General features: G+C 33.1%; 1 protein-coding gene across 3 annotated transcripts in view; it reads right to left on the bottom strand.

Annotated features, from left to right (window-relative positions):
- Positions 1 to 14,137, bottom strand: part of VPS54 (VPS54 subunit of GARP complex) — an 85,097-nt gene that overhangs the window by 55,091 nt on the left and 15,869 nt on the right. For 2 of the 3 annotated variants that reach the window (XR_012058943.1, XM_006201505.4), the window contains exons 2-3: positions 6,772 to 6,927; positions 5,166 to 5,407 (exon numbers count right to left, since the gene is read on the bottom strand). Coding sequence is in view for 2 of the 3 variants with exons in the window: in XM_006201505.4 (XP_006201567.1) it covers positions 5,166 to 5,407; positions 6,772 to 6,907 (378 nt within the window). In the remaining variant the exon portion in view is untranslated. The remainder of the gene's footprint in view (positions 1 to 5,165; positions 5,408 to 6,771; positions 6,928 to 14,137) is intronic. The other variant, XM_006201506.4, reaches the window with a different exon arrangement.

Below are 14,137 nucleotides of genomic sequence, written 5' to 3'. Positions count from 1 at the left end.
AGATGACCACTAACAACACTGTTATCTTTTCAGATACCATATATATGACATATGGGAAAATGGAGTGTGGCTAGGAAAAAATCCTGGGCTAACAGTGTTCAGAGTTCTGATAGTAGTTCTGTCAGAAACTACAGGACTGTCTTCCAAAGTGGCTGTACTACTTTGCATTCCTACACACAGTAAGAGTTCCTATTAGTCCACATCCTTGCCAGCATTTCATGTCGACAGTGTTTTGGATTTTTGCCATTCTAAAAGACACAAAGGCAATTCAATAGAGCAAGGAGCGTCTTTTGAATAAGTGATGCTGGAGCATCAAATGACGTGAAAAGCACAATCCATGAAAGAAAAAAACTGACAAGTTGGACTTTGTTAAAATTAAAAACTTCCACTTGCGGAAGACACCGTTAAGAGAATGAAGACAAGTCAGAGACTGGGAGACAGTTATGTGACTTATGATCATTTCATAATGTATGCAAATGTCAAATCATTTATGTAATACACCTAAAACTAACATAATATTGTACATTAACCATATTTCAAAATTTTTTAATTAAAAAACAAAAAATAAAGCCATTAGTAATGTTGACCATCTTTTCATGTGGTGATTGGTAATTCATATAGCTTCTTGAGAGAAATGTCTATTCAAGTCTTTTGCCTGTTTTTTAATTGCACCGTATTTTATTGTTGCATTTTAAGAGTCCTCTGCATACTTGGGATACCAGTCCTTTACCGTTTGTGTTTTACAAGTATTTATCTTTGTCAAAAATCAGTTCAGTGTATTTGTTTGGGTCTATTTCTGAGCCCTCTACTTTGTTCCTTTATCTATAAGACTATTCTGTCATAATCATGCTGTATGTTACTGTAGCTTTACAATATGTCTTTTCTAATGTATACAGTAAACAGTATTAATATCACATTACAATAAAATATGTATTTGAAGAAATTACGTATATTCAGTGTGTTGTGTCTCATTAACAATACATAGTTTCATGTGCTATACAAAACTGTAGTATAACAAAGTGCCTTAATAAAGCATTTACATTAATTCCTTCATGTAATCTGTTGAGTTATGTCATCAGGGATAGTGTGTGTATCTGATTTTCACTGAGCAGACCTGCACCATTAGTAAATCAAAAAGTTAATGAAGGAGGTTCAGTTTCTAAAAATTATCTGTATTTTTTTCCTTACTGCCATTCTATACATAGAAGTAGAGTTAACTGCTCAGTCACAGGCAATAAATACACTCAACTTTATCAGATAGTGCCAAACTGCTTTCCAATTTATATTAATATGTTCTGATCAACCAGTAGAATGTAGTATACCTATAACCCAATTTCTGGAATGATGCAGTGTGTATATTCCTCGATTACGAGTGACTTGAGTTCTCTCTTCTCATATGTATTTACTGGCCAATCACATTTTGTGATTTACCATGACTATAGAATTTATGTCTTTCTTCCCTTTATCTATTCCTTTTTTGCTTATAGATTTTTAAGGTTACTCAAATATGTTTTCTATATTCTAATTCTTTAGCCATTACATAGGACATACTTAATTTCCTCTGGAAATTAATAGTTAGAAGTCAGGTAGATAGAATTTAGTTTTAAAATCTGAGAGCCTTGGATTTCTTTGGGTTTATCTATTTGGGTTCGTTTAACTGATTGAATCTATAGGTCTTTCACTAAATTTGGAAGTTTTCGGCCATTATTTGCTGTCTTCAGAGACTTCTTCATAAATAAAGTCTGAGACTTGCAGTTCTTTCAGTTGTATTCCCCTATTATTATATGGGTCCCCTATTATTATATGGGTGCCCTACTGATGTGCTGGTAAAATATGGGAGGCAAGGAAGCATTCTCTAGTCCTCAGATATGTCTTTTAGTGAATCCGTGCCCAGTTGTTGACTTCCAGTTTGTTCTGATTTTTTCCTGTTGTGAAAGCAGGAATAAAAACTTCCAAGCTCCTTACACCCTGGACCAGAAGTATCTTCAGCTTTTCAAGAAACTGCCAAATTGTTTTCCAAAAGCTTTGTACACTTTAAATTCCCACCAACAGTATAGGAGGATTCTAATTACTCCACCAGGGCTGGCAGTAGGGTGAGGCAAGCAAGGAGCCCAGAGTGCAATATTTAAGGAGGTACCTACTCTCAGATTCTGGAGCCCTTTCACATTTTACACTTTAGGCACCTCATTTGCCTCATGTCACTACTGGCCTTGTCCTCCACATCCTCATCAAAATATGAAAGAATATGGGTAGGCTCGGTATTATTTTTTCCTTAAGTATTTAGAAGGACTCAACAGTGAAGCTATGTGGACTTGAGTTTTCTTTGTGGAAAGCTATTTAACTGCACATTAATTTTTAAAATAAATATAAGGCTATTTGTGTTATCCAGTTCTTCTTGAAAGTGCTTTGGTAATACACCTCATTCAAGGAGTTTGTCAATTTATCTAAGTTGTTAAATTTATTAGCATAAAGTTATTTATAATATTCCACTAGTGGCCTTTTCATCTCTATAGAATCTGCAGTAATACCACTACTCTCATTCTTATAATTCATAATTCATATCTTCTTTTTTTCCTTATCAGTATTGCTAGAGGTTTGTCAATTTTATTATCTTCTCAAAGAACCAGCTTTAGGTTTCTCTGATTTTCTCTTTTGGTTTCTCTGATTTCTACTTCATTGATTTTGACTTTGATGTTTCTTTCTTTCTCCTGCTTATTTTGGTTTAAATTTGCTCCTTTTTTTTTAGCTTGTTAAGGTAGAAGCTGAGGTCACTGATTTGAGATCATTCTTTTTGAATATATGCATTTACTTCTACAAATTTCTCCCAAAGTACTGCCTGAGTGGCATCTAACAAATTCTGGTATGTGTGTTTTCATTTCTATTCATTTCAAACTACTTTCTTATTTCCTTTTACTCATTGACCCATGTTTTACTTAGAAGTGTAAGTTTTGATTTCCAGATATTTGTGAATTTCTGTTATTAATTTCTAATTTAATTCTATTGTGGTCAAAGAATATACTTTGTATGACCTGAAGGCTTCTCAATGTATTAACATTTGTTTTACAGCTCAGATTATGGTCTGTCTTGATAAATGTTCCATGAGAACTTGAAAAGAAAATGCATTCTTCTGTGTCATGTGAAATGTTCTCTCAAGGTGTTCTTTCAAGTTAAGTCAGGATGGCTTACTGTGTTTTTCAAGCTTACTATATACTTGCTGATTTTCTGTTTGCTTGTTGTATCACTTACTGAGAGTACTGAAATCTCCAACCGTAATTGTGAATTTGCCTATTTCACTCATAAATTTTCCAGTTTTTGCTTCATGTATTTTGAAACCCTGTATTTAGGGGTATAAATGTTTAGAAGGATCATATCCTCTTGATTAACTGACACCTTTATCGTAAAACAACATTCATCCCTAGTAATAGTCTTTGCTCTGAGATTTATTTTGGCTGATATTAATATAGTCACTCCAGCTTTTTTTGACTGGTGTTAAGCCTTTTCCATCCTTCTACTTTCAAAATGCATTTCTTATAGGCAGCATATAGTTGGGTCTTGCTGTTTCATCCAGTTGCATATCTCTGCCTTTTAATGGAGTGCTTAAACATTTACATTTAACATGATTATTGACAGGGTTAGGTTTAAGTCTATCATCATGATGTTTATTTTCTTTTTGTCTCATGTATTTTTTGTTTCCTTTTTACTCTTCTGTCTTTGTTTGGATTGAGAATTTTTTAATTTCATATCATCTCCTTCACTGACTTCTTAGCTGTAATTCTTCGTTTTGTTATTTTAGTGTTTGCTTTAGGGTATTGTTTATATCGCCTCCTAGAAATGTAAGTTTTGTAATGAAGGGAATTGGTGCTTGTTTTGGTCTTTGCTATATCCCGAGTGTTTAGAACAGTGCCTGGCACTGGAAGACACTCAATAAATATTTGATCAATAAATGAACAAACAGAAAGCCAAATTTTAGGTTAAAAGGTATGAGATTAGAAACCATCAAAAAGAAGGAATATTAAAGCTCATATATTTAACAACATCCAGACAGTTAGATATGAACATTTAAAACAGAACACAAAAACTCCAGACAATATATGGCAATATACACATACAAAAGGAAATATTTACAGTTTCTGAACAAAAATATTGGGTGGTACTAAAAATGAACCAGATACTATATAGTATTAATGAAAATAATATAGCCATATTCAGCCTATTTCCAAATAATAAAAAGAACAAACTAATCAAATGAAATAAAATGAGCTAAATGCAAATTAGGCTTGCTAACTGAAAAAGTATAAAAAGAAATTATAAGAATATAAATAAATATCCCTTATACAAACTTTCAGTTATAAAATAATTCAGTCACAGGGATGTAACATAAAGCATGATGACTATAGTTAGTAATACTGCATCGAATATTTGAAAGTTGCTAAGAGAACAGATCTTAAAGTCCTTGTTGCAAGAAAAAAGAATTTTTTGTAACTACATACAATGATGGATGTTGATCAGATTTATTGTGGTGATTATTTTACAATATACACAAATATCAAATCATTGTATTGTACACCTAGACTAATATGTTTTATATATATATATATCAATTATATTTCAATTTTTTTAAGTTTTTAAATCCCCTGTACCAGTTTAATGATGATTTTTTAAAGATTGAAATGGTAACTAGAATTATATTGATAATAGTCACTTACTAAAAATGAGTAATAAGCCACCTCAAACTCAGCACTGCACTCAGTTCTTGCTCTGAGAACCAAGCTTAGAACAACGTATTAAATCTGCTAGAGCTAGGATGCTCTGTTGAATTGTCTGTGGTGAATGAGAGACATAGAAACAATCCCACTATTCATTTCTTAACCCCACAAATTATCCGGGCTTTACAGGCCTAAAAGAACCTTTTTCTCCTTGGTAGGTAGGATGAGTTTCAGGTTGAATCTTAGCACTATTAGGAATGGGTCACTCTGAAAGTTCACTACTGTAAGAGAAGTATATATTTAAGCAAAGAATTAAATAGAACCCAAGACAACAGAATGTGTAGAACAGAAAAGAATACCATAGGCTCATCAAAGATTATTGGTCAAAAATCTATAATAAATCAAACTAAAAATACTTCTTTTGACCTGACTATAACCAATTGCAAGACTGGATATTACCTGAGAGATTTCCTGTTGATATATTGTAAAATGTTCCTTGCTGATCTGTGGGAGGTAGAATGAAGGTATGACTTCAGTGTCCACAAAGTCCAATCCCCATGTTTTTGTGAAGAAGTCAGATTCTCTTTTTGCTAATCTAGGATCATTTAATGCTGCTGGGAGATTTACTTTGGAATGATATATAGTCCATCTATGTTGATCTGTAACTAGAGATGGGGCAACACATAAACTATTTGAATCACCTGCAAAAAGTAAACAAGAGAACTCTGTAAAGTAAGTTTTATGTCTGAAAGTATATCATAGAAAAATAAAAATGCTTAAATTATACAAAGCAACTAAACTTCTTCTTCTATAGCAAATGCTTTTAAAAAATCAATTTGATTAAATAAACTTCAGCTTCCAGCATCAATTGCCAAGGGGAGAAAAAATATGTACAAGATAAAGGATATGCAAAAATTGAGGGTTTGTAGTTGCAAGGTGGGGTGGATGATACAGTCATTAATTCCTTAATGTACAATTTCTCTATCTTTTTTCAACATCAAAACTCTTCTACCTTCTATTGTATATCTTCTATCCTTTAACACTCCAGTTTTTTTTCACAGGTAGGCCTTTTTTCTATTATATTATGGCAGACACTCCTGGTTCCAATATGCTTTTATTCAGCTTAAAGTTAGATAACCTAAAAGCTGCTGTGACACTAATCACAAAGGAAAGAAAAATACACAGTTGGTTCTCGTTATTTACAGTTTTGTCCTACAAAGTCACTGGAACACTTAATAAGCAAATACTGAACCTTTATTCCTAGGGAAGATAAAGAGTTAGGTTTCTGAAAATCCGGTCATAACACTTTCATCAACCAATCAATACAGAATCTTGTTTTGTATGTATTTCTGCTTAAAGACACCTTATTTAATATATAGTTTATTCAGTAACACTGAACTCATGGCTAACATCACTATAATTCATATCTGAATGAAGCTTATATAACATGCATGTTCCTCATAAGACATAATACAGCCTTCAAGTGCTAAGAAACACTAGAAAGCACTTCAACACTACATTTGGGAACCATTTCAAACAGCAAAATCACTAACAAAAAGCACAACACCAAAACAATGTGGCACTAAATAGACCACAAAAGGGATGTGTGTCTACAGCATGAAAGCTGAAACAAGAAGGCAGAATATTGCTTTGTTCAACCTTAAGTGGATCAGGAGATTCAAATTTTTCACTTTCTGCATGTCTGCAAATGACCACAGAAGTGTCATAAGTATCGATTTGGGGGTTACAAACAAGTTTTCAGGAGTAGGCAAATTTGCAAACATGGAATCTGCAAACAATGAAGACTGATTGTTCTATGTTTAAGAACTTTCAACTTGTACTCTCATTTTTTAAATTATTTTTTTCAGTTTACATAAGTGACTTCTTTCATGGAAATGCATGAAAAGAACTATATTCCAATTTCTCAATCAACTTACTTCCAAATTATATGTCTTTAGTTTCCACATCATAAAATGTACTTTTTTGAGATAAGTATACGAAATCTTCATTTAAAGATAAAACAAATCCTCAGTAAAAATCCCCCTTCCCCCAAAAAAGGCATTACCTGTGGGTTCCTTGGGACACACATCTGGCAGTGACTGCACAGGTCGAATGTGTTTTGTTGGATCTACCTCTTTTTTAAAGAAAACATCACTGCTGCTTCCTTGAGGCACTGGTGAAGAACTGTGGCTTGAAGCCATTGCATAAAATCACCACTCAACTGAAAATGAGCAACAAACAATAATCAAGACACTTAATACAAAGCAACATTCATCTGTAAGTATTATGTATATCACAAATTTTCTTTGAAAAATATATTATCCAAAATCCCTCAAAGTGTAACTACACAATTTGAATATTCATTATTAATTCTGAGAGTCATTCACTATATTCAGTTTGGTAAGTTATTTGTCCTTATTTAAAAAGTATTCTCCTCTGGGGGGAGGGTACAGCTCAGTGGTACAGTGCATGCTTAGCTTGCACAAGGTCCTGGGTTCAAACCTCAGTACCTTCATTAAAAAATAAGTGAATAAATAAACCAAATCCCTCCCCAAATTAAAGTAATATTAAATATAAAATAATACTTTTTAAAAAAGTATTCAGAGTGAAATATCCTTATTTAGTCCTTTATCCAAAGTGAAAATATACCAAAAGTGTAACCAATACATATTAAAAACAAAAACATTTCCATTCATTCAACAAGTATATAATAATTACACACGATAGCAAAATGTATAAGTACATGGGTTTTTTAAATCTGACTGTCTGTGCTCAATATCCTGGCTTCATTTACCAGCAATATAATCCTGAGGAAATTTATTTAACCTCTGTGTGCTTTCTTCATCTGTAAAAATGCAGGTGAAAAGAGATCTCATCTCACAAGCATTTTATAATCATTAAAGGAATGGATATATGGAAAACATTTTAAACAATGCCTGCCTCAAAGTTAGTGTTCATAAATATTAGTTATTATTATGATTATAATTACTGTGTGACTAGCACTATATTAAATGATTATAAAAAAGAGTATCATTCTTCAAGGTACCTGCAATTACATTAAGTAATCAAAATAATCAAAACACAAGTTAATCTACGTCTTTTTTTTTAATAAGTGCTGAAGCAATTTGTGAAGCAAGACGACATAATATAGGCTACCATGTAGGGTAAGACTTTATAAATGAAGCAGTACATAACTTCGATACTGAGAACATGAATTGTTTTATTATTGGAGGGTAGAAAATCTTATATGGCTGATCATATCTACCAAAGAGCAGGCATTCAATAAATATTTTCTAATGAAAGAATAAAAAAATGAACATAAACAGAAGCTTATAGCTGTGGGAAACTTAAGAGATCACCTACTCTAAGTTCCCCCACAGAGATAAGTATAGCAAGGCCCAGAAGGACTAGGTGGTTTACAAAAATAGATGTGGCTTTACAAGTTTTTTTTTTAAAGCCAATTTAGGAAATCTGGTGAATAGAAAAATAAGGGTGAGAAATAAAAAGCAGAGATAAAAGGCTAGGACTGGTTACAAAAGTCATCCTCTCTAATTCCTCTCTAGTTTGGTGGAAAGCTAAAAATTACATTTTCTAGACTTCCTTGCATACCTGTCTCAGTCTTTCTAATGCAAAGGAAACAATCCAATTATACTATCACTGAGACCGTAAGAAACAAGCTGTCAAGAAAATGCACAAAGATACATAACTTCCTCAAAGTCCCCGAACAGAAAGGAAACAACAGCATGAACAAGGGATAAGGGACATGGAATAATCAGACTGTGTGGAAACTGACCTGGCTAGATTGAAATGTTTGCTAACAAAATGCTGACAAAAGCAATGACAAATTAATCATATTTACACACACCCACAGGCAAACACAGTATGGTCAGACTCTAGGAGCCTTTAGAAGCTTGGAGGTGAAAGAGTACTATGATGAAATTATCTGGGAAAATTAATCCAGGCCTTGGTTTGAAAGGCATTCACTGGCCTGCATTCATATCCATACACATGAAGTGTATGGTTGTTTCTGTATAAAAGCATTTGCGTATTTAAGAGAAAAGAAATATCTAAAGGATAGAAAACATTGATAACACAGAATCCCTGTACAGTGTTTGGTAAAGACAATTCTAAATGTAACATGAAGTCTGTCTTTTTTTGTTAATTTCCTCAAAGAAAATGGCTAAAATACACAAACTTTGACACTTAAAGAGGTAGGCTACAAACACATGGAAAATGAATTTATGTTGAACATCTATTTCTTGATGTCAGATAAATATTGGCTTCAAAAATACCACACTACTACTTCAATGTATTCTGTTTACCACCATGTTGTTTTTTACAGCAAAAAGAAAACCTAATTCCCATTCTAGGAAGCTAGAAATACTTAGGAAGATGAGGACTTGTGGAAAAACATTTCTAGACTCCTACAAGTTATCCCTGTATCTACAAACCGAAAGAAAATGCCTTATTCACTCCTTAAGGAGTCTGAATTGGGAAACATGAACAAGTTTTCTGTTTTTCCTACACCTTTCTAATTCTTATGAAAAGAGGGATAATCTCTAGCTTTAAAAGGAACTATGTAAAATTAGGGTACTGCCTACACAGATGAGCCCCAATTTCTAAAGATCTGACTTTCCAATTCCCTCATGATTCTGTATTTATTAAGATAATCTCCCCACAGAAAGAATCAAACTTTGGATTAATAACCACATACCAAGTATGATGCAAACACTCGGCAAGTGCAGTCATTGGCAATAAAACATGATGCACTTATTCAGAAAGCCTGGATGTATAAACAAATATAGCAAGTCCACATGGCCTCTAAACCAAATTAATTTCAGCAAAGGAATAATCTTTCATTGAAAGGCTAAAGAACAGAAATGATGAATTCGTGTAAATATAGATTACCTGCCCAGAAAAAAAAATCAGCAAAAATAAAAACAAAAAACACAGGATACAGGAGAAAGGACAGCTCTCAGCACTAAATGCAGGTAACCCCTGATTTCTAATACTTCCACTTATACCTACACATCTAGATACAAATTGGGCATTAAACCAATGGTAACCAACAATGAGAACTTATGAATAGTTCTACCTTTCTTCACATGGTAATCTTCTCATAATTATATCAATACCATACTCTGATATTATCTACTCAGCCTTCTTTGGTTTCTTACACTTACTGTTTATATATTTCTATTTTTGCACATAATACTGAAATTTTGGTCTTCCTTGTTAGACTGTGAACTTCTTGATATTTCCATTTTCCTGTGTCTTCTACATGCCTAACACAGTTCCTGGCACACAGATAGTAAATAATAAATATTATTTATTACATAAAGATGAATGAAATGGGTGATAGGTAAATGAGATTAGTAAAATAGATTAGTTAGATAGCTACCAAAAATTCTTGAGTGAGTAGATAAAAGTAGGGGTCTAGACTAACTAATAAAGGAACAAACAAACTCATTCATTCCAAAAGAAAGAATCTGCAAGGATAAGTAAATCAGAAACATTTGACTTTCTTTCTTATAGCTCAAAATACTTTCGTATGTTAAAAGTTTATTTAAAAGCTTCTATTAAAAGGGCCTAAAAGCAGTGTCACTCCACAAGCAATGAGCACATCAAGTCCTCAGATCCTGGTTTTAAATACTATTCCCCAAAAAGAAACCATTTTTTTTTTTTGAAGAAATACATGACTCCAAACCTGGAGCACAGAAAGAACAAGTGGATCCTGAGAACTCTTGTAGTGTCAGAAAGCAAGGAAATGCGCTAAGACAAGTAGGATCTGTGAAAAGGACCAAGCACCAAGCTAAAGGAGCTTCCACTGGCTACATTTAGGACAAGTTGAGCACTCAAAAACAAAACAAAACTCTAACTGAGTGTAACATATTGAATAAATTTAAAATAATTAATCTATATAATATTTGAGGAATGAGAGGGATGAGGAAAAGGGGGTGGGGTGGGGTGGGAAAAGGAAATCTCTTCTTTACAGAAGAATGCTATAAATATGAAGAAATTACTGAAATCTAAAATCACTATTTTGTAACCTCTGATGTAAAAATCAATTTAGGCAAAATCATCAATGTATGCTAAAGTAATTAGGTAAGAGGTTGCTCAGAAACAGAAAATTCACCACTGCCAAAATATTACCTCACAGATTATTTTGCAATGTAAAGGGGAAAATGTATCTTTAGAATGGAAAGATCTAGTTGTCACTACTTTAATTAACTTAAGTCATCAAACTTGACATGATTCATAATAGTAAGACAACTTGATATTATGTGATTCATGAAATGACAAATATGAAATAAACATCATTACCTATGAAGCATTCTCACCAGAAATGTTTAACCCAATCTAATCTAGCCTCTAGACCAAGGGTTAAACCTTTTTGTCCTGTGGATTCTTTGGCAGTCTGGTAAGGTCTACAGACCCATTTCCAAAATAATGTTTATAATCCATAAAATACATAGATTACAATGAACAGTTACACTGAACTACAGCTATCAAATTATCTTTTAAAATTGTAATATAGTAAAATTTTTGCTTCTTGATTAATACAAATCTAAATTTCTAAGCAATAAATGAACATAAATATTTCAAGATACCTGCAACAGTTTAATGTAATATGAAGACATCTGAAATTTCTCTTGGTGACAAAGTTACAGGTAGTGCTAACAACCCTATGAAGGGTTTTCTACACTCATAATTAACTAAAATTCAGTTAATGCAGGGTTTAATGTCAAGCACCATTGACACTGACATTTTGAGCTAGACAATTCTTTGTTGTTGGGGGCTCTCCTCGGTACACTGTAGGATCTCTAGATGCATTCCTAGCCTCTATCCAGTTAATGCCAATAACAGCCTCCCAGCCAGTTGTGACAACCAAAAATGTCTTCAGACAAAGCCAAACATTGCTAGGTGGGGGAAAAGAGGAGAGAAGACAAAATCATCCCAGTTGAGAACCAGTGAATGAAAACAAAGATATAATTTTTCCCCATCTATAGTTCACGGACTCCCTGAGTTCTATCCACAGACCCTACAGACTATGTAAACCGAAGGTCAAGTACCTCTGATGCAGACCTATCTTCCAGTATAAGAAAAAAGAGGGAAACAGGATAGTGAGATTTAAACCACAAAACAGGGAAACAAACAAATTAAAAATATGAGACATTCTACAACAAAATTGGTCTGGACACTTGGATCAATGTCATTTTTAAAAGGTGGGGAACTATTCTACATTAAAATAAAGAGACAACAACTAAAGGCAATATGTGAGCCTTCACTGGATCCTAGTTAAAGAAGAAAAAAAAATGGCTCCAATACATTCTTGGGACAACTGAAAATTTTTGAATATGAATTGGATGTTATATGATATTCTAGAATTATTATTAATTTTCTTAGGTATATTAATGGTATTGAGAGTATGGGAAAATGTTCTTATACTCAGGACATGAACACTGAAGTATTTAGAAGTGAAGTATACACTTACTTTCAAATGATTCAGCAAAAAAATGTACACAGATAAAACAAACACCACAAGATGTTAAAAATGGTTTATCTCAGTGAAATACATATGAGTGTAACATATTCTTTCACTTTTCTGTATGTTTTTTATTTTTCACAATAAAAAGTTGGGGGATAGAAACTTTACATAGTTGTCAATGTTAAACAGACAAATAATGCAAAATAAAAGTATCAGAGAAAAGGGAAAACATGCAATTTGTAACTGTTAATCTACCTGAAGATGGCGTTATTGTACAACTTCAAATATGCAAGAAAAAAATCAATAAATTGCAATCAAGTTTCAATGCTGCAGAAGAGTAATATCACATATAGAAACTGGAATTCCTTAAAGGCTGAATGAGAAGGCAGCTGAGACAAACATTTACCAAGGCATTACCCAGATACTGTGCAAAAATTTATCCCCTTGTTTCTACACTGTAATATTAACTGCTTAAAGGAAGCATTGATATTACAAAATCATTTACAGTCAACTCTGAACTATCCATCAAATTGCCTATTACAGGTAAGGTAATAGCAAAAGTCTTTTTCCCCTCTACCATTTCAATGTATACAAAACATTTTACCAGAGTGGTTAAAACACAGATATACTAACACACCACTTAACTTATGTTCTCCTATTTTTCAAAAGTGATACTCTACTTTATAATATACCCTACTTAATAAAATCTAAACTTGCCTGCCGTCTGTCGTCCTTTGATCATACTGTGGGCCTCTAACTGGTCTCTCTGCTTCCAATCTAAATCATTCTGCACATTGTTTTAGGATTAATCTTCTAGAAAGTTTTCATTTTGTCATACTTCAGCTCAAAAACCTTTAATATTATTCATCAACTTCCAAACAAATGTCAAGCTTCACAAGCTAGTACTCAAGGATTTCCACAACTGGTGCTTACCTTCCTTTCTAACCCTATTTCCAATTACCCATGGATAATCTTTATTCCAGACATCGTGGTCTGTTTCTCTAATCCATCACGCTATTAAGGTCTCCTCGTCTTTGTTATGGTTGTGCCTTTCCTGGAATGTTCATACCATCTTTGTACCTATCTAATGCCTCTTGTCCTTCCAAAGGTCATTTCAAATTTCACCTTTAGATTATGTATCTTAAGAAAACAAATACAAACACACTTCAAAACATTAAAAATAGAACAGCAGACTCCACATCCATTAGGATGATTACTACCTAAAACAACAACAACAACAACAAATAAATGTTGGCAAGGATGTGGAGGTACAGGAAGCCTTATGCACTTTTGGTGGGAAGTAAAATGGTGCAGCCATTAACAGAAAACAGCATGGCAATTCTCCAAAAAAGTAAAAATAGAATTATCATATGATGGAGCAATTCTACTTCTGGGTATATACCCAAAAGAACTGATAAAAGGGTCTTGGGGAGATATTTGCACACCCATGTAACAGTAACATTATTCAAAATAGCCAAGAGGTAGAAGCAAGGAAAGTGGCCATTGAAAGATGAATAAACAAATGTGGTACATATACACAATGGAATATTATTATTATTCAGCCTTAACAAGGAAGGAAATTCCGACTATGTTACAGCATGAATGAACCTTGAAGACATTATACTAAGTGAAATTAAGCCAATCACAAAAAGACAAATACTGTATGATTCTACTTACATGAAGTATCTAAACAGTCAAAATCATAGACATAGAAAGCACAATGTGGTTGTCAGGGGCCAGGGGAGGGGAAATGGAGAACTGTTTGATGGGTTATAGTGTTTCAATTTTGCAAGATGAAAAAGTTTTGAAGATTGGCTGCACAACAATGTGAATATACTTAACACTACTGAACTGTACACTTAAAAGATGGTTAAGATGATAAATGTTATATAATACATATTTTTACCACAATTAAAATTTTTTGAAATAGGATTACAGAATA

Source organism: Vicugna pacos, chromosome 15, assembly GCF_048564905.1.
Source record: "Vicugna pacos chromosome 15, VicPac4, whole genome shotgun sequence".
NCBI lineage: Eukaryota > Metazoa > Chordata > Mammalia > Artiodactyla > Camelidae > Vicugna > Vicugna pacos.
Note: the sequence above shows the minus strand (reverse complement) of the source record. Positions and strands in the feature narration are given on the sequence as shown.